Genomic DNA, 26,502 nt, shown 5'->3' with positions numbered 1-26,502 from the left:
TCTATATTATCGACCGGCGATCGACTCGAGAGAAAAACTATACACGGTATAACGCAGATAGATTCAAATCGATAAAAACTAATTAAATTTCTGCCGCGTTAACAACCGGCCTATTGCCGTCTATCCGGCGCAGCTCGGCGACTTGTTCCCAACCGTGGCTACAAACCGAATTCACTTCCATCCCCGTAAATCTTGCCACCCCCCGTTCCCATTAACCCCGTCGCGTCACGTCGCGTCGCCACCACTGCCACCACTACCACCACGGTTTACCCGACAGATTATAGGAGCTTCTGAACCGTTTAATTTCATCATGCGAACATTATGTTCCGCGACGCTGTTATACCAGGAAACCCCGGGACAGGCTCTGAGAAGAGCGCATTGCGCGAAACACTCCTGGGAACGTTTAAGGAAAGCTCCTCTCTCTTTCTCTCTCTCTCTCTCTCTCTCTCTCTCTCTCTGTCTCTCATACACACACACCTTCTTCCTCCGTCCCTCCCTCAGAGTAAATGGGGCGGCGGTAAAATTAATTACGAAGTTGCCACCGACTGCGTTTCGTTCGGTCGTTGTAGCAGAAAATATTCGATCGAGAATTAACCTTTTGTATCCTGAATGAATCCGCGTATATTCAGCGAACAGCGAATCTTGGTGCTGCTTTAAAATACCTTAAGAAAGGTTGCCTTCTGTCGCCGTCACCTTTAACCCGTGTTACTCGTTCGGGTCGCCATTACCCAGTCAATGGGTGCGATCCAAGTCGAACTTCTCGGCCAAGTGTTCCTTTTCAACGACGTTGATTGCTCGGCATATTGGTGAACCCAACTTTCCGGAATCCGACTATTGCCGAACGTTTCCACGACGCGCCGGTTCCTGCAATTATCAGCTCGTTAACGTTGATTCGTGGTATTTTGAGCTTTGCTTCGGAAGTGTCGAAAGAGCAACTTATATAGAAAACGCACTCACGGTTTTAATAATACAAACAGTTTCGATCCAAGAAGCGCGAAAGCAAGTCCCAGGTCTGATCAAAATCGCGCGTAAGGTTTTCCGTGGGAAGATCGGAAGGAGGGCAATATCCTTTACTAAAGAGAGTCGGGAAAGAGCCGGCCCAACGACCTAAATCTCGGCAGGACTGTAAAGGGACGCTGCATCTCGAAGCATTAGAGGACGAACCACGGTTCTACTGTAAACCATCACGTTTCGTTGCACTTACCAATCAGTGACCGTCGCGGTTCGTCGATTTCCTCCCAGGGAACGCATTCAGCGCATTCGGCGTGTTGTCAGCGGACTTGCAGTGTCTGCGAAATCTTCGCTCTGCCGTTCCCATTCCGCTGTTCAACCGCAATATTTTTCAGACAGAGCGAATCAGTTTTTGAACCTTTATAAACTTTTGAACATATAATATGTTTAAGGAGTAACAAGTGTGTATCTGAATCTAATTCGGGCAACGCGAAAGACAAACTGAAAAGGCGAACTTACAGATGTACCCATTGGATCGAATCCATGGATTCAGCAGTGTGACGACGAGGGGATCGGAGGAGCGTGGCAGGCGAACAACAAGTTTCCTCAGTGAAGTTTCATTGATGCCGGCACTGAAACTTTTTCATCTCGGTACAAACCATCTGTCCGAAGGGGTGGGTTTCATAAAATTCATAAAATGGACGAGTCGCTGGTAAAAAGAACTCGGTTTCCAGTGGCCTAGTTTCCCGGGGTGGTATACGAAAAACAAGCCTGAGGCGATGAGGGCCTCGAATGGATGATAGTCAATGACGCCCTGGCTGTTTCTTTAGGGACGAGAGAGGCCCCTCTGGGGCAGCGACTTTCACGGGCGGAGAAATTTCGCCGGGGGTAGTCGACGCCCGCTTCGAAATTACTTCTGTCCGACCCCCCGGTTTTCTCTCAGGCCCTCTTTAATAAATCATCGACGAGTTATCGTGCGTTACTCCCGAACAAACCAGCGAGGTTTTCCCCCGAGCTGGGTCAACGAACCGATCTACCGGTAACAGAGCCGAAGAGTGCACCGAGAGGACATTGAAATTACTGTTATCAGAATCCATGGTTGTCGATGAGAACGGCCGAATTCTCGGTCTTTGTTGGTCCTGGTTTTCAGTCTAGCAAATCGCTCAATGGTAGAATCGTCTCAGGGATGTGAGAACAGATTTTTAGATTAATTACCTGAAACATAAAAGTGCCACTGTGAGAATTTCTTCGATGAATCGATTAATTGAATTATAATTGACGCGATCAAATTAAATCCAGTTAGCCTGACCGTTCGCTCTCAGTACTTCTAGCATTAATATTATTTTCAACAACCATGCCGAATTACCTCGAACAATCCTCTTACCGCAAATTTGCTGTGGTCACGGCTACGTCCATAAGCTGAGCCCGCTTGCTCGCCAACCACCCCTTTATATGTACAATCTGCTGGCTGTGGTGTTCTGTAACCTAAATATTTTAATATTATTTTCAACAACTATGCCGAATTACCTCTTGAACAATCCTCTTACCCCAGCAATACAGCGAGGGCATGGCAAAGCTGCCAAATCCATTCCTACCGGATTCAGCTTTACGGGTAGAAAATCGTGCGTATTTAAAAATTAAAAGCTTTGGATGCGGGAGGAACAGAGAGAGAGAGAGAGGGAGGGGAGTAACGAAGCTGCTGACCGTTTTTCGATAACACGGATCATCCCCAAAGTTTCCCGTGAAGTTCATCCCGGTCGTCAAGAATTCCCAGATAACCCATCCGAAATTCCTTGGGGTACGGAAGTTGGTTTCGCGGCGAAACGACGACGAGTGCCTCCCGTAGGAATTTTCCTCGCAAACTCGAGAAATTTTCCGACGCCGGGGTGGAACGACCGGAATCTTTGGTTCCCGGAGGACTGTTCCCCACCCAACCCATCCCCATCACCGGTTCCATCCCCACGAATCGCATGCACGCGGAGGGACTTGATCGCTTATGTCGTTCTTGTTAATTGAATTTACATGTTTTTCCTCCGTTCTGATTGCAGAAGCCGACTACACCTTAGATGACTCCTTCTGGAACGTGGAGATCTCTGAAGCTGAAGGTAGAGTCCGCGAAATTCATTAGCCTTCTCTCTAATTTCTTTCTTTCTGCTCTCTCTCGCTCTCGTTTTCTTTCCCTTTCTTTCGGCCGCCGCGAAACCGGTTCGTGCACGCGTCGAGAGAGAGAATCTCATGATGACGACGACGACGAGTGTCCCGGCAGAAGCCGCCTTTGACGCCTGGACAAAGAGCACGGGACGCGAACGCAAAGTTACGAAACGATCGCGTAAATAGACAATGCGTAACTGAGAGAAGTTCCCCGTCAAAGTCCGCGGCGCTCCCCTTTGATGCTCGCCGGCGAGCGCGAACAACTGCAATAGCAACTGCGACGCGCACCAGCCTCGACCAACCACCTTCGGGAGACACCGGACGAACACCGACCGCTTTTTTACTATTCCATCCAAATTCCAATTTTTCCGACTGCCAGTCGACATCGTTAGCTCTTCACAGTCGATCCGAGGAGTCTGCATACTGCCCCTGAAATGTCGGTCAAATCTGTAGAACATACTGACAGAGACAAACGGGGGCATCAAATAAATATTTTACGCAAAAAGATCTGACCTGTGAGCTATAAAGATAGAGGGCTGAAATGATCCTTGACGAAAGATCTTTTGCTCGAGACTGCAAGGCAGAACTGTTGGTACACACCTTCGGGGACCTAAAACATAAGAGAAATTTCTAAAGAATTGCCATGGACATATTAAAATAAGTATAGGTAGGCGTACAATAAATATTTTACAAAAGAATGGGGTGGTTGCTCAAAAATGATATTCACGACAAAGGAGAAAAGCCTGCCTTCTCTATCTCGGGGAAAGTGTACAGGGTGTTTCGGAACATTCGGCGGGGTGGCGGCGTTTAAAACGATTTGTCACGGTGAAAGAGAGTGAAACAGGGAAAATGGTTGGCTCGACCCGAACCGAGGGAGAGGACGCATCGGGTTTCTTGTGATGTCCCGGTGAAATGTACGCAAAGGAAGCTCCGGCAGGGGGTAAGGGGAGAGGAGAGGGAGTGACGGTTGGAGGCGAGGGGTGGAACCGCATTGCAGCACTTCCCTCTCGGAAACTCGATCTGTGGTTACATCTAGTTCTCTCGGACGCGGAGAATGGTTTATTGTTAAGTCAACACCGACGGTGATTGGCTGGAAATGCGAAACTTAAATTGAGTTAATTTTTAGACCATTTTCCGGGAGGATAGTGCGTTTGCGGATGACTAATCTTGTCGCGGGGGTTGTAAAGCGATAGGCGAAAAATATTTGATCGGGCAACCGTGAAGATCGTCTTTTTTTCGTTTGCAAAGGACCTACAGCTCTGACGCGCGGCTCCTGTCGTTGCTGCCGGTCCTTGTTGCATTTGAATTGCAAACGTTTCCCTAACCCGCCCCTTTGCGAATTAACAATCATGTCCCACCCACGCCGTTGATCAATTAACCGAGCAGGACATTTTCACCGAACACGAAAAATTTCACGATGCGATTAGGGATTTATGAAGCTATTAGATCCCTGGTTCCAGAGGGGCTCAAAAAGTGTCTAATCCGACCTAGTCGCATACCGAACTCTAGCAGTACCGTTGAACATTCGAGTAGGAATTAACAGGCCGCAAATGGTTCACCTGAAAAAAAAATACGGATGAATAATGATCCGTGTACTTCATTCCGGGCACTGACACGGGTGTATCGGTTAAATCGAGGCGTTCGCCTGGATAGTCGATAAGAGGATGGAACTGGAGGATTCACGGTTCGAGGAGACCCTCCACCGATTATCTCGCGTCAATCGTAGCTCGTCGTACAAGCTAGCAACAGTTTACGCAAGGAGGAAACCTCGACGCCCCCGCTAATTACCATTCGTTTTCAAAGTTCGAGATATCCAGACCGAGCGAACCTGAAAAAATAATTCTCTTGTAATATTCTATTTTGCTAGTTAGTCTGGATGAACGTTTAGATAAAATTGATTCGCAGCACGAAAAGTAGAAAATTCAATGATTAAAACGACGTTCGTTGCAACGATTTCGAATGTATTCGAACGATACTATAGGGTTTGTACGACGTTGAAACATCGCGACAGAGTAGCCCCTGAGAGGCAATTTCTACACCGACAAGCGTGCACATGTGCTCTCCTTGAAGATGGAGCCAGCGATACACGGACAGACGGACAAACAGAGAGACAGACAGGAGGGTGAATCGGAAGGACATTTCGATTCATCGGGCGGGAAATTGATTTCAGGTGAGGCCGAAAGACTACTGCGCGAGTATACACAAAATCAGGAGCTACTAAGAAAAATCGGGACCCATTACTATCAAATCATCTATCCGGTACAGTTACGGCATCACGAGAAAATGGGAATATCCACGAGAGAAGTCGGCATGTCGAAGGTAATCACGTTACCCCGAAGAGCGAAGAACAGGGAGAGGTGTCTCCGGAAAGGGTGGCATCCTCTGTCTTGTTCTTGGAACCGAAATAACAACGAGGAAAAACTGATTGTCTCTCTGTTCTCTAACGTCTCACCCTGTCCCTGCCCCTGGACATCATCTTTCCCGGAGACACCGGTGCACACGTTGCACTTCGCCCCTATCGACTATTAATACGGTTCTTTTGTCCCGTTTACAGTTTCCTCAAAGAGGATACGGTGAGAGTGGATATCAAAATTTGCGAGGCAAAACGAGAGTAAGTGTTGTAGAACGTGTCTGGCAAAAATGGGCGTAATTATGTCGCTCCCTACTTTTCCTGCCGTCCCATCGATAAAACAGAGAAGCTTCGTTTGTATGTACGAGCGCGTCACTGGCCTCTGAGCGACTGCTATACCGGGGCAGCAACGCTGCAGTGTACAGCTAGTTGCAAACTAACGGTGCAAAATTATTGCAACAAAGAAATATACTATTTATGGTTTCAGAGTTATAGAGATTCAACAGCATGTCAATTGATATAAATTTTGTCCGATTAGATTGCCGCAACGAAAGAGAATCGCGCCCATTTTTGCATGTTAAGGGAATTGAACAATCTCAGGCTAAACGATCCTTCGATTTTCAGACAGGGAGACACTTTCATCGGACGTCCCTCTTGATCAAGGCCTTTAATCACAAATTTCGCCTAGACTTAGAATTAAATGGGTAAGTGGAGCTTCCGCGAAAGCCTGGAGACGTCGTATCTGTTCGGTTTCTCTCTCATTCTCCCTCTGTCTCTGTCTCTCTCTCTCTCTCTCTCTCTCTCTCTCTCTCTCTCTCTCTCTCTCTCGTCTCCCTATTCCTTTTCGATGTTCCCCGACAAAGCGCGGAAGCAACAATGGAAAAGCAATTTACGAGAAACCGAATCGATACTAGTTTCCCCGGGAAAATATGTTTCCTCGCTCGCGCCTCCCTTTACCCATGACACTGGGCGCGAGAAATGCATTTCACGGCGACGTTACTCCCTCTGTTCCAGGCAACTTTTAGCACCAAATCTTAAGCAAAAAGACTTTTTAGTCGGCGACGCGGAACAAATTTCTAAACAGGTAAGGCGTACTTTCTCATACCATTCGGAACGTGTTACCCCAAGCTGGGAAAATCTGTTTTCAGGGGATAGAACACTGTTACTATCACGGCACCATCAAGGATTATCCAGGGGCCAGCGCTGCCTTTCACACGTGTAACGGTCTCAGCGGTGTCATTCATTTAGGCAACGAGACCTTTGTCGTTCATCCATTCTATGGCGGCGATCTGTCGGTCAGTTTCACGATTGTCGTACGCTGTGCACACGCAATCTGTTTAGTCTACAAACGAGCAATCGTTTCTATTAGTTAATAGCAAAGACGGCGATACTTAAACAAACAACTTACCTTCGACCGATGATGAAGAACATAACGATTTGACATTGACACTGAAACCGGCTGAGAAGTACAGATGATTGTTCGATCAATAGATTCTCCATTAATTTCGGAAGCATACCCATAAGCTCGTGCCGCTTGCTGCTCCGCTATTTGATCCTTTGAGGACGAATATCGTATTACCATCTCATCAAGCTCGCGCGTCTAGCCTCTAAAATTGCAAGCAAACAGTTCAGCTATTTAATTCGATTAAAAATTATTAGAATTATATTCAAGATATACTTTAAATCTTTTTATTCGGCAAAGACATTGTCTTGTTGTTGTAATTTGTCTTCAAGCATATAGAATTCACTAAGCTGGTACGTGTGCCCGCGAAGGAAAGATCATTATCATTGTATATACAATATCAATTATCGTGGATATAAAGCGAGATCAGTCACCGGAAGAAAGGAATATAAACTGCATTTAATGCAAGAACATTCTGTCTCGGTAGTCTTTTTTTGTTAAGTCAACGTAACAGGAGCTGGAGCACAGCAAATCGTTGTTCCTCTATGCACGAGGCTTCGTTATTATTCATAAAAACATCTCGAACTAACAACGTGACGAGAGAAGGCGTAGAAAAGAAAACACAATTTTGTGACCGTATTCGAGCATGCAAATGCTCTCCCTCTCTCTTTCGTTCTTTCTCTCTTCCTCTCTTTCTTCCTCTTTCTCTCTATCTCTCTTTCTCTCCAAAGCCGTCAAATTTTACAAGGTGATAAGGTTGCCGATGATCGATCGCTCCGCGAAATCAGGGACTGTTCCAACTATTACAATTATCAATTAATTAGAAACTCGGAACTGGGTCAAACAAGGTATGCTCTGTGCTAACTTCCTTTCACTGAATCTATTCACGCCATACCCACTGCTTAACCGGGGTGGACCACGTGTTACGAAACACTGTGTACACATTGTATAAACTATAGTTTTCAAAATTCTTTTCTATAATAAATTCTATGCCACGCAGTAACTTAATGATACTCAGAACCGAGAAGGAGAAAGAGAAAGAAAGAAGAAATATTATACTTGAATGAAGAATGGAACAGCCAGTAGAGAATATAAACTACATGCAGATCTCTCTTTTAGCAGAAACATCCTCACGTTATATTTGAGGCTCGATCAAAGGCTAACAAAGGCTGCGCTAACACGAAGAAAATTGACTGGCGTTCAAAGAACCGTCGAGGGAAGCATGTTCTGGGCCTATCGGAGACCACTTCCGATCGATACAAGAGAGACATCCGTGAGGCAATCAAATACATCGAAACTGCCATCATTATCGATAAGGCTATGGTACGATCGTCTTTCTTCATGCCTCCATCCCGAGAACAACACGTCCCTTGAAAACAACAACAAATTAGTTTTCTTTCTATTTGCACTACCATAATTTTAATAATTTGCCATACCGATGGTCAACCAACAAAATCAAAAATACAGTGTGCAGTTCACTGTCCAAAATGGAAACGAAGCCAGTCGTTGTCACAAGGAAATATGTTAATGCCTGTATAGGTTTTGGCATGCGATGACCCAGTTGCAAGAATTTGCGACCTGGCAGACAGTTTACCATCTTTAGTGTGCGGATTCAGGCATATCTCTGCATCCTTGCAGAGATACTTGAATACCGGTTCGCGATTGATCAATGACAATCGATACCTAGGGATGTAGTCATACAGCATATAAAGATACATTTCAGCATATAAAGATTCCAAATCCGTGTAAAGGGGCGGGGTTAAAATGTAACATTGAAGAAGACAGTAAAAAAGGTGTGATCAACGCTGTGGCCGGGTATAGTTTTTAAGGACGCAATTTACCGGTAATCCGTGAAATAAATCAGGGTAAAATCGAATCTTTCTGTGCTTAGTTCGAGAAGAGGAACGGCAGCACCAGAGCAGAGGTAGTCCACGACGCCATCCAAGTCGTCAATATCGCTGATTTGGTGAGTATTGTCAGTGTCGTAAAACCCGTGGCTGATCGGCTTCCAATAAGCGGTGAAAAATATTTTCTAACTAGGAAAATAGAAGTCCTAAAAATAGAAGGATATATAATGTTAGACCGTATATGTAATTCAATGGGAGCGTTCAGACGGTGATACAGTACCACGATACTTTCTCGCACGTTAAACGCTATATCGCGGCGCATGAAACGGCTTAGTTATCTAGAATTTCGAGTAAAATGTTACCGCGTTTGAGAATTAAATAGCGTATACAGTGCGTCAATGACCCCTATGAGTTAATAACTCGTTTTATATTTGGTTGCAGTATTTCCGTACATTGAACACTAGAGTCTCCGTGACATACATCGAAACCTGGCAAGAAAAAAACAAGGCGAACATCGTTGAAAACATGGAGATTGGTACAGCTTTGAAAATCTTCAACGACTACACAACGAGACATTTGTACGATGTCTCGAAGGACACCACCCAGTTGCTCACGTGAGTATAGCGACCGGGTAGCCTCATCGCGTGTACACGATGTACTCGAAAAGATCTAAGTTGCATTCATCACCTAACTTTAATTGACATTGCACGCTCTATTTTATCACTATAAATCATTACATACCCGATTTCCATTTGCAGAGGCAAATCATTTTCAAACGACGAATCGGGGGATGCGACGTCGTCGACCATCTGTAAAAAAGAATCCGTAGGAATTAGCGTTGATGTGAATTCGTACGAGCTACATTTACTGGCGGGCACCATGGCTCACATGATCGGCCATAATATTGGCATGAACCACGATGATGGAAGTTAGTATTAATTGAAAGAGAAAGAGAAAGAGAGAGAGAGAGGGTGGGAGAAAGGGACAGTGACCGATGTCATCTCCTAATTATGTTGTCTATCTCTATAATAAGTTTGTCTTTATAATAAAAAATGAATTACATTTCCACACTCCGGGGTTTGAGCTATAATAAATTCTGGACTTACGGTTGTCTTGAACCGTAGGAAACGATTGCGTGTGTGGGGACTGGCACGGGTGCATCATGGCTCAATCAATCGTCGGCTTAGACAACGTGCAACCGTACAAGTTCTCCGACTGCAGTCGACAGGACTACACGATGGCGTTGCAGAGCGCCGACGCTCTGTGTCTTAACAATAAACCAAACCAGGTAAGTCAGCAACCGTGGTCGGCATCTGAAAGTGCTGTTCTTTTTCCCATTGTCTCTCTTTTTCTTTCTCTCTTTGTGTTTCTGATTGGCGAACGAAATACAGGTGGATTCGAATCGATATTGCGGAAACAGGGTAGTAGACGACGGGGAACAATGCGACTGCGGACCGATCGATGAGTGCAAGGACTTCGATCCCTGCTGCGATCCAATCACCTGCAATCTCATCAGGGAGGCGGAGTGCGCGGCAGGGCCATGTTGCAACAAGTGCAAGGTATACAATATTTTGGATACTCGACGACACCTCCGTCTATCGCTTCGCCAGGATCTTGTCGATCGTTGAACACATTCGACACGGTCTCCTCTTCCTAGGAGCGAGATGTACGTGACGATAAACAGTTTGCGCGACAGTGCGATAAACGCATTCACGATTCAATGCGGAAAACGAACCGGCGGTGTCCCTGAAACAATGAGACAGCTTTAACACACGGAATTAGACGTTATTCAATAATGATCTACCGGTCTTCAAACTCTGTTGACTCAAGAGACCTTCGAGCGAAGCTTGCATTTGAATTTTGACTTTGACTCACTCGGAATCCTTGAATAGATTCAACAGAGTTTGCAGACGGTAACGGAGACAAATTAAATGTAATTCGGTGTGGCATTGTACAGTTGGTGCCCTCCGGAGTGGTCTGCCGGAAGGCGACAAACGAATGCGACCTACCGGAAGTCTGTACGGGTAAGAGTGGCCAATGCCCAGAGGACGTTTTCAAGAAGAATGGCAGCCCGTGCTCGGACAACACCGGATTCTGTTTCAACGGGGTCTGTCCGGCCCTGGATCTGCAATGCGAGCAAATCTGGGGCTACGGTGGCATCGCAGCTGACAAACACTGCTACGAATACTACAATTCCAAAGGCTCGTTGAATGGACACTGTGGCACCGATTCATCCGGTCACTATATCAAATGCGAACCGAAGTAAGCAGCTTCTCGATCTTTCTGCTTATTCTTTTCCTGAGCAAGATTCTGCAGCTTGTCCTGCAAGAATCGTTTCAATTAACACTCGAAGAACGGACGCTTTTCACAATTTTCTAGACAATTTTCTGCCAGAACCAAACCGTAAGCTTCTCTTTTCAGGAACGTCCACTGTGGCTCGCTGCATTGTCAGCAAGGCAAGAAGCAGCCAGTAATCTCCGGGATGGATCACGTGCGCATCATAATTTCGCGCCAGAGCAAGGAATACGAATGCAAGTAAGTAATTTAAATGCTTGTTTTTATTCAATGGACGCGTGTAATCCTGCTGCGTGTCGTTCTTCTTGGTTGTACAGGATGACCAATGGTAAAGTTGACGGCTCGGAGGTGCCCAGCATGGGGCTGGTTCGCGACGGAACATCCTGCGGAAATAATTCGGTAAGTACTGATAAATTATGCAACAGCAAATATGAAAGCAAAGGTATATAGACTAAAACGACGGTTCGTTTCAGGTCTGTGTAAACCAAACATGCACGAGTCACTTTCCGCTGATAGGCAAAGAAACATGTCCTAGTAATCACAACAACAACGAGTGCTCGGGCAAGGGCGTAAGTGTCTTTCATCTTCAACTTGAATTTGAACATTTTATAGCCGTTTAAAATTGTCAAGCTTTCCAAGTTGTTCGAATGACACCGATTCATTTGTACAAAGTATTGGCAAGCGTGCAAGCGCGATCGCAGCCATTCATTCATAAAACATGATTATAGGTTTGCACGAACATAAATACGTGCTACTGCGAGCGTGGATGGGGTGGTCCAGATTGCTCCATACAGGAAGAGATCCCCACACTTCCACCCACGGTTACCGTCAATGGACCAGTTGGTAAAAGTAATACAAGTGGTAAAATGGGGCCGAAAGAGACCCCCTACGGTAAGTTGCGATTCGAACAACTCTTTCAAGCGCCCGATCGACTTTAGAATAAACGCCCGCGGTGACGGAAAAGAACCGAGAACGACTGTGCTGTCGAGAGAGAAAGAGAGAGAGGGAGAGAGAAAGAAAGAGAAAGAAAGAGAGAGGTGCAAAACTCTACACTCTCTCCGGAGGACGAGTCGTTCCGGTTTTTCTTTCCTTACCTTAGGATAAGAACAAGAGACCGGATCGCTTTGGCCAGGATAGACAAGATAGAGTAAATAGAACAACGCGAAAGAGAACTTGGAGATCAATCTTTGAAAACAACAGAAGGATCTCTTAGATCCCGGCCAAGGATCCGGTCGGACGAATTCGATTTAGTTCACAATATAACACCAAGAGACAAAGTACCCCTCGATTCTCCCGTCGGTATACCCGTTAGCCGCCTGATTATTTGGGGCCATACCATCAGCTGTGCACATAACATTCGATGCGTTCCTCCGTACATGTGTGTAACACGGGCCGTAAAGCTCTCACTCAAGGTCACACACAATTATCTACGATATACTCGATGACAGACATCATATATCCCCCGCGATCCGCCGAGACAGAGGAACGATCGCATATTACAGGTGAACGGCTCGCTCGCTGTGACTTTGTTAAATCTACGTTTGATCCGGCTGATCCTCGGGCCGTTTACAAGTTCAACAACATCATCGTACAGCCGCCTGGATGAGCCTGGGAAGATCCCCTAAAATATAATCAACCCCTGAAGAAAGTTTGAATCGAATTAGATCTGGATTGCTTTTTAGGGAGAATTCCAGATTCACCAGTAGACTGTACATTCGATATTCTTTGCGCCTCCAAACACCTAGAAGCGAGTCGGTCAGATACTTTGTTATGTCTTAATATACATACTTTCAAAAAGACATAATCTCTTGTTACGAGAAGTTCTCTCTTAGCACAATTAATTAGGCAGATTCTTGAGACATCGTGTGTACGTACAGTGATCCAATAATACTTGAAAAGTCCTCCTGAGAGTATAGTTAACACTGTTAGACGAACAAACATTGCAAGACATTGGTAGTACAATTTAGAATCCTGGAGCTTCGAGATTCCAGATATTGGAGAGCTTAGAAAATGTCGTTGTCATTGGCAATTAACTTGAAAGAAACAACCGAGCGCTGAATCTTCCTCGTCCAAGCTCGTGCGGTTCAGAGACCATTGATGGATTCAGAGAGGCACACGGGTTTGGTTGGGAAGCGTTTCAGGTATAACCGGTTACCTCTGTAGGAGCTTGAACGTTTGAATTCTTCAGGGATTAGACTCGGATCCTCGGCCGATGTAAACGGTATCTTCATCTTTTCTCTTTTCGCTGAAGCGAGTTCCTGAATATGTTTTCGTACGGAATTGGCACACGGTGCTTACAACGGCAGAGGATCCACTGTACACACAACGATCGACAAAAATGTGTTATATATATCGAGCGCAAGTGTAGAATACGAAGTGATTGGTCGTTTCAGAAAACGTTAACAACACCCTTAGCACCGGGTGGATGGTAATAATCCTGGTGAGTGTGGTCAAAGGAGTCTTCATTTGTTTTGCACTAATGGCTGTTTGCTACAGGTACAGTAGCAAAAATCATCACAGAGTGCTTGGAAACTGAGAGCTCACTCATTGTGCGTGGGTTCGAAGTCAACATCTCTCTGTCCTCTCGTTGTCAAAGTATCATTTCGTGGCTAGCTGGATGATCAGGCATCGCACGCGGCCGTCAATGCTCTAATGATATATTGAATTCGTCTTAGCCTACTTATTCGATGTTCATTTATCTTCATATACATATATATCTATGTGTATATACATACATATACCTACGTATATGTATGCATATACGTCAATATGCGTGCGTCTCGCGGATATATATATATGTATATACTATACACACTACGGGCAGGAAGTTTCGAAGCGGCAGCCGGATTATTAACGAAATTAATATTTTCCTAGATTACAGCAGCTCGATGTTGCATCGACATAACGACAGTTCCGCCTCCAAACTTTTAGCCAGTGATTTGTTACATGTACTACTGTCTCCTCGATGGTGTGCTCTGAATGTGCTCGTGCTCGCATAGTGCATCCGAATGATCACGATCGTCGTGACTATGCTGCACGAGCTGCGCGATCTATGTACATCTCCACTTCCGTCGCGTTCCAGGGGATTCATAGATCTCAATCTTCATAGACCGCTTCCGACTACAACGAAAATTTCTGCAGTTTAACTGTATTCCATAGTAATAATTTCTATAATATTGATACAAGGTGACCTGATCTCGATTTGCCTGCGTTACAGCTTGAATATTCAAACAAGCGAATCCCCTGGAGTGTGTAACTCAACACACGATCCATCACGAACGAAACGCCAATGTGCCAGCTGCTTGTATGCCCTATAAAAGCATGACCGAGGCTGATTAGCAAACAACTAAAATTCGTCGTCCCGTGATAAAGGATCGGAGACGGCGCAACGCGAGAGCCGTGTGTCTCGCATCGGTTAAACAAAAATCAATTTGACAATATTCGGAAAAATTCATAATCAGCAATCGTAGAAAATTACCGCGATCCCATCGGCCTCGACACCTCGAGGCTCCCACAAAAACACATAAAAAGATTTCTAAAGAGAGATGGTCCACGCACGCGACTAAAACGCACACCCTGGCGAGCTTGGATCACTTTATTAACATTTCTTTGAAATTCTCTTAAGTACTATTCAAGGTATGCCTTGCAAAATTGTTTGGTTTATATGCTGAAAATGAAACATAATTTGTAACTTCTACCAACGGCATCCGGAGGTCATAGTGACATTAAATTATGTCGTCTCATTTATAGGAGTCCAACAGACTGCTCCCTACTGGTGTTTAATGAGAAAAAGTGGGTCTTTGCCTTAATAAACACGAGCGAAGATTTTTTGAAGCTTGCGGAGTCGCGCAAGGATCGCTGGCGTGCACCATCGTCCAACGATTACCGTCCAGGGATGGGCAAAATCGTTCCCTGAGAGTCAGTGGTGATGACAAATGGCACCAGATATTATAGGCTTCTTTCTCCATTGTTGATTCCAGTTATTGAAACATTGTCTTGGTTGACAATTGTACCCTTAAATGTACAAAACAGAGGTGAAGTGTACTTATCGTTGAAAGCAGGTGATCTGTAGCATCTTATAAAACTTACAGGAACGAGTTGAATGATTACCTTTACGATGATGCATTTAAGGGTCGTCGACAGCTAACAGAAGAGTTGACAGTGCTTTCCGGGAAGGGGTGTGACAATTTTGCCCATCCCTGTCCAATATCGAACGACGTATATGTATATGTGCTGATTCTGGCTTCTCTGTTTCTTGTCTGTTTCTGTCTGTCACTGGTATCTCTGTCTGTCTGCATGCTGTGGGACGCTCGGATTATGAAAAAAATACAAAATAATCCCGTATATCGATATCTCGATGAATAACGCGCGTCGGGCTGATGATCGTCGACTGATCATTGACACCGTGGCAACACGCCGGCACGATGCGACTCTAACTGACTGACCGCGTGCGTCCGATCGTCACAGAGAACTACCACGGCTCTAACACTGTATATTTAGTTCTTGTGCTCATGTCGGTGGTAGGGGGTGTTTTCGTAGTATTTACTCTGATGGCTCTCTGCTACAGGTCAGTCGTAGTACATAAAAACTACTCCCTCTGTCTCAGGTTAGTGTGCAGAAACATACACGTAGAAACTTTTTTGTATGCGTATCTATCTATCTATATCTATACATCTCTATATATATATTTATACGGAGTGCTCGGTGACAGGTGGACAAACGTTTCAGAGACTGATTGAACTCGCAACAAAACCGGTCCAAGGGCTGTTACTATCAGTCGGACTTATTGGTACTAGAGTACTCTGATGCAATAATTGAATCGTTGACAGTTTGACACAATTAATTGGTGTCTAACTGTTCATATTCAAACAAGCAAGTACTCAGGTACCATATCTGAATAGCAAGAGTTCTGATAATGAGCGATGATTAAGAGTGAAATGATTGCGCGTTTGCAGCTGCAAACTCGCCTAATGATGGCAATCCGATCAACAAGTCCTTAAAGGATGGTAACCTGATGGACAAGTCCCCTCAAGAAGGCAACCTGATTGACAGGGCCCTGTAAGGATGGCAATACGATAGGTAAGCCCCTTAAAGACGGCAACGCTGTCGACAAGCAACCTAAAGGTAACACACTGGTTCGCAAGGCTTCATAAGGACGGCAACGCGATTGACAAGCCCCTGAAAGACGTTTCCCCGATCAACACGCTCCATAAAAGCGACCACCCAACCGACACCGACAGCAGGGTTAACAGAACTAAGAAACAACTCGTTGAGAATACAGTAATATTGGATCGCTATCATTTAGGAGCTTGTTGAAACCCTGAATAACTATAAAACGAAACGCTAACTGCCTAGCGCGATCATTTTACTCTCAAGATTCGGCTCGCATCCGGTCACGGAGATAATCAACCCTGAAACCTCTTTCCACACTGTTGTCGAGAAAACCGTATACATATATATGCATAGAGAACAATGATACATATTTACATGTATGCCTCTCTTTCTTTTTCTCCCTCTCTCTTAATTGACAACTCACACAGAACATACACACAGACATCCACACGCCTAACACACAGTGCATATATATTTACATGTATATCTTTAGAGTCCGTAACTGTTATTGTCTTTCTCTTTTTCGCTTCCTATCCTTCAGTTTGGTATCGATCTTTGTTTATCCATCTGTTCCCTTGGTTTTACTCCTCACTGTGTGTATTCTGTACCAGTCCACCGATAAAACGATCCACACGCTCTGTGCCAATGATTTCTCGCAAGCGGTCAATGGCTTCTCAAGCATCGCCGCTGCCGCAGGCTGCGATACTCGTCGCAACGAAACCAGCAATGAAACCCCGAAAACAATTTGCTGAAAGCAGAAACAAGAGATATTTTTCACTCTTTTTCTCTCTCTCTCTCTCTCTCTCTCTTTCCTCTCCCCCTATTTCTCTCTCTCTCTCTCTCTCTCTCTCTCTCTCTCTCTCTCTCTCTCTCTCTGTCGCTCGTCCCAGTATGACGATTGATTTCTCCATCCATATTCCCAGTGTTGCTATTTGATCTTCGCTACGACCATGCCCTTACCCCTAAAATGCAACGCTTGTGCAGCAAAACGCAGCGCCGACAAACTTGGCTACCCGGATATCAGAGTATATGTTGACTCTATCGCTTTCGCAGAATCGTCTACACAGAAGCTTCACTCTGCTTAACCGATGGTCATTCACAGTCGTGTTCGCCGTATGCGATTGCAACAGTCTGACATTCAAAGAAAATACAACTATCCACACCTCGATGGATGCACAAATGTACAGCTGGCAACAGGGACCAGGGGCTTCCCATATGCCCTGTGCATTGTCGGCTGAACATTTTACAAAGGCTTGCTCCGGTCCGCGAGTGCTACAGAGGTGTCAAAAAGACGACAATAACAATTAATCAATGCTCCGAATACTAATCAGATAATTATCTTTAGTACTCGAAGAGCCCGTTGCACCTCTGTGCAAGCGTACCACAGGAGCAACAGCGACGCAGAAGCAAGTTTGTATTGTTGAGGACACGCATACTCGCATACTCTGATCCGGTGAGAAAGGATAGAGGAGGGGCGAAGCCTACTGCTCTGTCGTCAACTGTACAACTTATAGATTCACTTTCATTCTCTTCCTGTCTTTCTTTCTCTCTCACTATTCGATTCTGTGAATTCGGTTGATGGTTACTGCAGCGGAAAGCGGTTGGTCCCAGAGTGGCTGAAAAGACCCAGCTGCGGGCACGCGCCACTCAACTGGTTATCTGTTTCCGTTTTTATGCATGCTACCACCACCTATGGATCCCCATAGATCAGCGGCAAATGCTTTGCTAGATCAGACAACATTGGAGCAATCACGCAAGCAGAACGTTCGGTTCCTTCTGGTGTGTAGCTCCAGTGATCGTTCTTCGAGCGATGACACCTGCAAACATTAAGACTAGAATTAGGCAAAGTAGAACTGGTGGAGTATGATTTTAATACCGCTGACTTTTTTTCACTGTTTTGAACAGATAAATTACAATATATATATATCGGCAGCCACGATTACTTATTAGAATGATACAGTTGTTACAGGTCGATCAGAAGCTTGAACCGAACGGACCGCGCTTATTTATGATAGAATACAGCGCACGTTAAACTTATAATTTCTCAAAGGACTCGTGGACAGTATACGTGACTAGCTGAGACATACAAACTGAAGACGATCCAATACCGGTGCAGAAAGTTAGATCTTTCTGGTATCCGATCACGTATGCTGTCTATCTAAAGATTTCACGCTAAAAGGAACGAAGAATTTCCCCAGCTCGTAGTCTGCATGCGCTTCTTAAATGATGTGTCTTCTAAATGGTGTATGTCGCCGATCACGGGAAACTGACTGCCTCGTAATCCGGCGTTTTCTCGCAGAAGGAAGAGCACCGTCCAGAAATACGATCTGCCGTACGTGAAGAAAACGCCGCCAAAAAGCTACACCACTGTTTCGAAGGACCGCCATCCGGAACACGAAGTGCTGGACACCATCAACTCTGACATCCTCGATTTCAACAGTATGCCTAATTACAGGTACGATAACACGCGCGAAGACCACGTGTAAACTTTGCCTCGGTTGATCCGCCGATCTCTAGAATGACAAACTCGTAGGCCGCGGCATCTAGATCCATCAGCGACGACTCGTAGTCTCGAGAAAGGCTCCCAAACGGCTCCGGTACAGTTCACCTGAACCTCTCCTCTTGATATTGTTGGAGAGCTTCAAGTCGACGCTCTGGAGAGAGCTTTCTCCACATCTCTATCGTTTGCCTGCTCAATGTACGTCCGCAAGCGAAATAACGCTAACTTTCGTCCCTCTTGAACGTTGTTTATCTTCTAATCATACAATGAGCAGACAAGATAGATTTCTACATATATATTTCGTAACGCTTCTCAGAGGCAGACTAGGGAAGACCCCTGCTACAGACTAGTGTTGGAAAATGATCCATCAACGATCGCCAAAGACACACATCTCGCTTCTACTTTATCTATTGGTTCTCCATTAATGTTCTGCGTCACACGAGTTCACGTTCACACGGCATTCATTCGACATCAACAGAGAGAGAGAGAGTCTCGTTTGCAAGTCGTCGATTGTTCTCTCCCGCGACACAAGAGAGAAAAACAGACATTAAAGAGAAAAGAACCGTTCTTGCTCGAGGAAGAGCAGGCACCAACGGCCTGTGTCCGACGAGTCGTCTGTCCAAAAGCTGCTAATTTTCTGTACTCGGTGGAAGATGACGGTTCCTTCCAATGAGTTTAATAATGTAAAAAAAGGAACCAAAGACGGCTCGTCGCGTCTCTCGGGACACGAGCAGGAACAAGCTAAAGACACCGTCCGCGGGCGCTCCGTTTTTTTACACAGCTTTCAATAACCCTTTGCGGTCGATGATCGCCTCGCTGCTTGTCCCTGAAGACGGGCTCCCTAGTGGAACCCGACCGCAAAGGGTTCTAGGATCGTGGAATACCCGCGGCATGCCTATATTAGTATATTTCTAGCCGCCCCGAGACCCAGCGCGTGGTGTTTCACCCGAATAACGTCGCCACCACAGACGAGCCAAGATTCAAGTAAGTCTCATGTGTCTCGCCGTTATGTCACCATAGTTGATCGATGATCTCTGACTCGAACACGCCCTCCTGGCCCCCTCATCTCTCCCTATAGGACGAGCCAGGACCCATGGAATGTCTCTACGTTGGTCTCTCCTCGGTTCAGGGGAAACAGAAGCTCCGAGGAGTCCTGGCTTGTACCGTTCTTGCTCCTAAAGGGACCACACGAAACAATATAAGAGGAAATTTCGAGGCAGAGAGAGACACACTCACTCGCTCACACGACTCGGTTAAGAACACATGCGATCACGGAGGATCGACGCGACTATGTTTTCGCGAGGGCCTGTAAAAACATGTAGTAAACTCTAACTCGAAAACTTGACACTGCGAGAACGGTACATATTCGTTTACAAATCAAATTCGCTAACACACAATTCAATGAGACTGACATTTCCGACAAGAATCCGGCTTGTGTCAAAGTAACGAAGGTCGAGGCGTTCATTCTGTTAGCGTATCGCATAACGGCACGATGCATTTGGACCGAGCTTCGATACGTCACGAGGTGGGCATTTTTCCGTGTGTTAGAGCAATCATTTCATTCCCGAGATACAGGCCATGTTTTCATCGCATCGATATCTACATAGACTACAGTAGAAACTATTATCTTTCGCCGTAACCGTGTAGCTCTGACTGCCCGTTCTCTCGTTTCTGTTTCTGTTCAGCATCGGCCAGTACATTTTATAATTGTGCAGTGTATTCCCTCTCCAGCGTCGCAGTTTTAGGAAGTTTTGCTGTTCCTCTGTTGAAGATCTTAGGTTGTGCGACACTAAGGAGGACATACTCTGAGTTTCTCGCGCGAACATGGTACAATACGGAATAGTGTGACACAAACAGAGTTCTGTGATGATGTTACGCTACTCCGGATGGTACTGTAAACACACAACCACGCACATACACAGACATACACCTGCTATGATTTCAGTCCATGATAGAAATGAAGAAAATGCATGCGTAGAATTGCTGCTTGGTACTCTATTTCTATCTCTATCTGCCTCTCTTTCTTTCTCTCTCACCACCCCTCGGCACAGCATGTGTTTTCTTTTCAATTCGACGCACACGTCATCGAAATTCGAAACTCACACAAAAATATGGCACACTCTAAGCATGAATAATTACTTTCTCTTATCCCCTCGAGCCATTTACAAGAGAAGAACGTATTAGTCTTACATTGTACAAAAACCTTGAGACGCTGTTCGCTTAATAGTTGCACTCGCTCTTAATCCGACCAAACAAAACCGATAATTATTATTATTCTTGTACCGCAGAGATTGTTGCCCATGGAATGGCGAGTTTCTTTCTAAACACAATTGAATGAGAAATGTTGATTGAAGCGATTACAGAATAATCAAATATATAGATCCATCTCCGCCATTCACATGCAACAATGTGACGCAGAATCTGTAGGATGGTTCAGAGAAGCAACCACTGTTGAGAATGAAACAATGGTGTTGCCAGCCACAAGAATTTCAAATACAGGAGATACGTGTTCCTTGAAATGCACAGCTTTTCACAGAGCAATCTCTGAACCGTCCTATACATCTCCCACGGTATTTACAGACCGCCACGCGCTCACGGACGTCGCTCATGTTCTTGCTGCCTCGAGCCGCGTTTTAATTGGTAGCTTGATTAGCGACCAAAGAAGAAAGCGGTGGGTGCTGTGCGATATCCGTGGGCGGAGAAACGAGTTGAATGAATGTCAAGTTACCTAAATCGATGAGGAGAAGAAGTGTAGATCCGTCGCTAATTATAACTTTTGCCATCCCTCTTTGTTTGAACTGTTTTTAATCTGCCACCGAAAAGAGTAATAATTATATTAAATTCAAGGTATATATAAATAGAAGTAAACTCGTTTCTTAAACCTCGCGATGCACTCGCAACGCCGGGAATTGGTTGTTGAACATAAGATAAACGAATCAGGTCAGTCGGCAAAAGTCGTGATATCAATTGTTCGCTTGTCTGGCCGTTTTCAGGGAGCATAAGCCGATGAGGACGCCTGGCATAAACGAGGATGAAGGCGGCACAGGAGGGGAGGATGTTGTCTCTTTCATTGATCTGCAAATGAACAAGCCGAGGAAGAAAGGAATTCTAAAAACACAACCTGGTTACGGTACTGTGATAGCTGATAATCCCATTGATGGTTCATCCAAACCTATGGAGGGAGGGTGTCGCGGCAACCCTAAAAATAAACTATTTATGTAGCTCCAATTCTAGTTTCGTGATACATTTTCAGAATGAGGAAACCGATACCTTTACAATGTGTTTCATATTAGGGCCCTAGTTTCTGTATACCAACCCTCCATGTCTGGTAGATTTTATACCAAGAAACTGAGAAGATTCTAATCAGTATTGTAATTGGAGTACAGAAGGAGGTGCTGTGGTGAACCTGGAACGCACTCTGGACCGGTTGAACGGCTACCACGAAAACATCATGGAGGCCCTGAGAAATGCGAAGACCCGGCAAGAGCTATCCGGAACAAGTACCGCCAGCGGAAACCTGGTGACCGACCAGATCTCGCGCAAAACTCTATCGGAATGCGAGTATCCGACCCCCTGCCACAATGATATGGACGGTCATGACGATAGCGGCAATCAGGATGGCGATGATGGCAGAGGGGAGGGCAGCTGCAGTATACTACGCATCCGCAATCTGGAGGATTTAATCAAGCAGTTGGAGCGTCACTCGTCCCGCCAGATTAACTTGAGTCCCTGCGGCTCCGAGGAGATGCGGATATCCGAGAGCGAGGCCGATCGTCACTACAGGATAGATTCGTCCGTTTGTAGCGAGTCCTCCCAAGGGTAAGAACTGACAAGCGAAAGATCGACAAGCTTCATCCGCCACGCTTAAATTCTCTCTTCTCCACCTTCTCTTTCTCTCTCTCTCTCGTCGCTTCCATATCGTTTTCGATCGGCTGTTCTTTGCTTCGCGATCATCCCTTCCTCAGCTGGCCTTCGGAGAGACCCCGAGATTCAGATTGCGATTACCATCTGTTTCTAAAACAAGAACAATCTTTATTAGGCTGTAAGTTCTAAATAGTTAACAATATTCGGAACATACTGTTGCCTTGTTCTTATTCGAACTCGAGGATACTAAGGGTCGAAACACACTTGCATGCCAAGCTCGGGTCGTGTTCCAAGGCCGAGATATTCTTTCATTTGGTTTACATTAGAGTTCACACCATCCAGCCAATACTGTTGGCCTAGAGCACGCTGAAGCACGACCTGAGCCTAGCCTGTAAAGTGTGTTTCGACCCTAACTCTCCTCGCACCGGCTAGGAGTTGCGTTTCTTGTATTTGCCATCGTTGCTTACATTTTCTCTTCTCTGGCCAGAGTTTTTGTACTTTTTCGCTTTCTGGATTACGCCTATATTGTTCCTGGTGGGAAATATTCAATAATAATTAAATGAAAATATATATGATTCATCGTTAACACAAAATTGACACTAAATGAGTTGAATTGAATACTTTTTGCCAGGGATGTAGTAACATGGTACCATCTCCTTGGGTAAACTTACCTCGCCGATCATGAGAGATCGCGGACACAGAGTCTCTTTGGTAGTTCATCTGAAATCAGAATATCGGTGCTAATCATGAGAAACATCCTTGAGAGACAACGAGATAATACCATACCACCAGATACGCTACAAGTAGCGTTAGCGTAGTGGTGATTGTATATCACACGGGGCCACCTTGTCAGCTACATTTCGGCAAGGGATTCACTTGCACGATACTCGATGATGCAGAGTCTGTTTATACCGTGTGCGTGGATCATTCCACGCCGAATCGATTAATGAAAATGATATTCGCCGTGAAATGACCTGTGCGTGTCTTTCTTGGCTCCTCGCAGAGGCAGAGAAAGAGAGACTCTCTATTTAGGATAGTTAGATGCTCGTGAACGGGGACAATGTAATGATTAATATCACCGTCCATCGGATAGACTTCTAAAGGAGTTTCTGATTCGATTTCCCACGTAGAAGCAGAAGGTGTAGCCGCGCCCGCGACGATACCTATGGTCGGTGCCGTCAGCCGTCGTCTCGAAGTCCTTACGGCACCCACCAGCACTCTCAACACTCCCATCAAATGCAAGTGGAGGAGGGTATCTATGAAACTGCCGACCCTGACAGAGGCTCAAATGCTAGGGGTGAAACGCCCGATAGTGAAAGGTATCTCCGCAGATTCTTTCGATACAAAAACGAAACGGGCTTGTCGTCTCCGTAGATAGTCAGAGAAACCACTGAATCGTAGTTGAACACCAACCCGTGATCGTTAAAGACCTTTACGCATACAATCCCCTCAGCAAGTCTCCTCTGAGCAAGCCAGTTCCAGCCGATTAGCATTGGAAACCAAGATCACGTGTGTCAATGATCATTGATCGCAATCCACTTTTCTCCCTGATTCACGCGACGCGAATAGAATAGCGAGCGACTGTGTTCAACTTCTTCAAGGTCCAAATGTTTCTTCCTCTTGAAAACATCTGAAAGTACAATCATTTTATTGTCATAAAAAACTTTGTTACTGTGCATAAGGAAGAGATACAACCTTGAACAGGCGAATAACGCATTGCTCCCCACATTAATTTCCATCACTGCTATCTATTCAGATAAGGATTGGTGCATGAGGCTAGGGAAACGACGACGGCTACCTCGAAGAACATTATTCCAAATGTGAATAAAGTATCAAACGGGATATAAATAGACTCGGCATACTCCTCGTCTTTTCTATTCGATGAAATCCGCTACCTTAGCCGGAGTCGAATCACATGGTCGAACGCGGAATTGAATACATCAACTTTCTCGCATGCTACTACTCTACCGCTTCAGCTGCTTGTGCAATGCGCTGTGAATGTGCTCGCAAGTCATCTCGGGTTTACTAGAAAACTATAGGCCTCCTATTTAGCGCTCAAGCAGGCGTTTGTAGAGCGTGTTCATTCGATACCAATACAGAGTACTGAACAGTGCCTGTCGCAAAAACAGAGACTTTGGGACTAAGATTGTCTGCGGTTTACGACGCGCTAGAACGATCCGGCACTCATCCTTATCTGAAGCTTTCCTTCTCCGACGATCATGCGACGATCGTTTACAATTGCATTAAGCTTCGCACAATGGCTAGACAGCTTTCTGTGTATTTAACGCGCATCCACGTAGGTATATGTACGTGTCATCTTTTTCTTTTATCGTGAAGTACCTTTCATCCTAGTAAATTCTCTATGGAAGATGACTGTGTACATAGACGTGCGTCATATTAGACAGTGGATCATGCAAAGGGTTACTCATTGGACAGTGAAATCCTTACGAATAGAGCAGCTCTGTCCAAGTGTACAGGGTATATCGAGGCTTTGATGACCATCCATTAAACGAGCAACTCCTTTCCCTTAGATTATGTTCCTCTCGTGGAGAACATCTGTGAAAAAGCTACAATTAGATTTATCAATGCATATACAGATTGTAAAAGGTAAAGCGTTTTTCTCACCCTGTATGCAGCTTGGAAAGAGTTGCCGTTCCAAGTAGAGAGTGTGTGATCACATGGTACTGATCTTTAATGAGGTAAGAGGCCGAGTCCAATGATTAGGAGCTTGCTGAAGGCGAGTATATCCGCGTGTCCGCGGCCTAGACGCGCGTATGCAGCATTAGTGGTCGTGGAATAGATCCAATGGGCTCGTGTAATCTTGTTATTTTCTAGTGATGCATTTATTCAAGCTCAACAACAACTAGCCCGATGGACTAGTGAGGACGGAGTGCAGCACCGACCACCGCAGCAGCCGCCACCTCCACTGCCACCTGCAATGACTGGTGGTGGTACGATGCAGTTGTTGCAGCCACTCCATGGCCAATGCGAACACCACCAACAGTTGCAGCACCAGCAACGTCATCACCATCACCATCATGCACAGCCATTGCAGCCGCAGCAGCAGCCGCAGCAGTCGTCACTACAGCATCAACACCAACTGCCGGTGGAACAACTGCCAATACAGCAGCGTGGCTATTATCCATCCCCACCCCATACCGACAACAATGGTCTCGACAATGACGAGACTGAAAATGCTCAATCCCATCAACAACAAAAGCTCCTCCCCGACGTTCGTGGAATCGATGTTAATCACTTGCCTAATATTAACAAATGCCCACTAGACGATACATTTAGTCTAGATTGTAACATAAATAATGGTTCCCCTAAAGAATTAAATACCAACAACACTAGTGATAACGAAAATACTGCCCTACTGCCCCCTTCGCATTTTCCCGAGTACAAGCATTGATAATTATTAATCGATGACAGATAGTGTCCATAAAACATAGTGGTGTGATTTAATCTTGAACTCGCATTTTATACTGAATAGTGTAAATATAACGATAAACTTATTCGATCGCGACAGCGCAAGAGCAACAACAAGAAAACAACAACAGCAAACAGGTATTAAATTATAATGAATTAAAATAATCTATATGAAATGTTTATTAATAAACATTAGTAAAGCGATTTACTCAAAGATACGTGTCGCTGTAACTTCATTATACATATACGTACTTACCTTCCAAATTCTCCTCTGGATTACATTCTTTCATTGCCTTTCCATCGTTTCTTGTATAAATCAACATAACATATTGAGTTTCCATGCAATTCCAATTTGTTGATCAAAATACCTCTGCAACTTTTTCAAAAGGGATTTAAAATTCATCGTCCACAGTCAGCATCGTCGAAAGTGAAGAGCCAAGAATAAATTTAAATTTTTATTCGAGAATCGCAATATGTAAGTTCATTTGATAATCGAACAAACCGCGTTCGACAATCGCGACAAATTTATTCGATAATCGAATGAACAGCGTTCGAGAATCGCAACTAACTTTAATTCGATTTTAATTTAGTTTTTAATCCA

At 45.1% G+C, this 26,502-nt stretch overlaps 1 protein-coding gene and 2 long non-coding RNA genes across 23 annotated transcripts in view; 1 reads left to right on the top strand and 2 right to left on the bottom strand.

The window, feature by feature from the left end:
• The window catches only part of mmd (disintegrin and metalloproteinase domain-containing protein mind-meld), a 48,477-nt gene extending 22,358 nt beyond the window's left edge, over positions 1–26,119 (top strand). Inside the window, exons 2-25 of one of the 9 annotated variants that reach the window (XM_076521573.1) lie at positions 3,000–3,056; positions 5,273–5,421; positions 5,657–5,713; positions 6,077–6,156; positions 6,467–6,536; positions 6,601–6,747; positions 7,977–8,177; positions 8,746–8,820; positions 9,143–9,315; positions 9,460–9,629; positions 9,826–9,989; positions 10,093–10,260; positions 10,659–10,963; positions 11,123–11,236; positions 11,314–11,395; positions 11,470–11,565; positions 11,725–11,887; positions 15,464–15,563; positions 18,408–18,563; positions 19,524–19,592; positions 21,602–21,738; positions 21,995–22,427; positions 23,603–23,791; positions 25,308–26,119. In XM_076521573.1, the coding sequence (XP_076377688.1) occupies positions 3,000–3,056; positions 5,273–5,421; positions 5,657–5,713; positions 6,077–6,156; positions 6,467–6,536; positions 6,601–6,747; positions 7,977–8,177; positions 8,746–8,820; positions 9,143–9,315; positions 9,460–9,629; positions 9,826–9,989; positions 10,093–10,260; positions 10,659–10,963; positions 11,123–11,236; positions 11,314–11,395; positions 11,470–11,565; positions 11,725–11,887; positions 15,464–15,563; positions 18,408–18,563; positions 19,524–19,592; positions 21,602–21,738; positions 21,995–22,427; positions 23,603–23,791; positions 25,308–25,884 (3,932 nt within the window). In that variant the 3' untranslated portion in view covers positions 25,885–26,119. Of the gene's footprint in view, positions 1–2,999; positions 3,057–5,272; positions 5,422–5,656; positions 5,714–6,076; positions 6,157–6,466; positions 6,537–6,600; positions 6,748–7,973; positions 8,178–8,745; positions 8,821–9,142; positions 9,316–9,459; positions 9,630–9,825; positions 9,990–10,092; positions 10,261–10,658; positions 10,964–11,122; positions 11,239–11,306; positions 11,396–11,469; positions 11,566–11,724; positions 11,888–13,389; positions 13,493–15,463; positions 15,603–18,407; positions 18,564–19,523; positions 19,593–21,601; positions 21,739–21,994; positions 22,428–23,602; positions 23,792–25,307 lie in introns of all 9 variants that reach the window. The other 8 variants (XM_076521570.1, XM_076521569.1, XM_076521568.1 and 5 more) reach the window with 8 other exon arrangements.
• Positions 7,126–8,558, bottom strand: LOC143259426 (uncharacterized). The gene is made up of 2 exons (XR_013033319.1): positions 8,291–8,558; positions 7,126–8,223 (listed from the first exon to the last, which is right to left on the bottom strand). It is a non-coding gene; the product is annotated as an uncharacterized LOC143259426 (long non-coding RNA).
• LOC143259424 (uncharacterized) lies at positions 14,574–26,375 on the bottom strand. 13 transcript variants are annotated; one of them, XR_013033303.1, is made up of 10 exons: positions 26,158–26,375; positions 25,098–25,234; positions 24,921–25,039; positions 24,168–24,845; positions 23,144–24,102; positions 22,940–23,003; positions 21,879–22,622; positions 21,337–21,807; positions 15,107–20,928; positions 14,574–15,010 (listed from the first exon to the last, which is right to left on the bottom strand). It is a non-coding gene; the product is annotated as an uncharacterized LOC143259424 (long non-coding RNA). The 13 variants fall into 13 exon arrangements; XR_013033299.1 differs by having other exon boundaries at positions 21,337–21,417; positions 21,491–21,807; positions 24,168–25,028; XR_013033298.1 differs by having other exon boundaries at positions 24,921–25,028.
• Between the last annotated feature and the right edge of the window lie 127 nt (positions 26,376–26,502).

This window comes from Megalopta genalis, chromosome 5 (assembly GCF_051020955.1).
Source record: "Megalopta genalis isolate 19385.01 chromosome 5, iyMegGena1_principal, whole genome shotgun sequence".
NCBI classification, from domain to species: domain Eukaryota; kingdom Metazoa; phylum Arthropoda; class Insecta; order Hymenoptera; family Halictidae; genus Megalopta; species Megalopta genalis.
The sequence above is the reverse complement of the archived record's forward strand: the minus strand, read 5'-3'. Positions and strand labels throughout refer to the sequence as shown.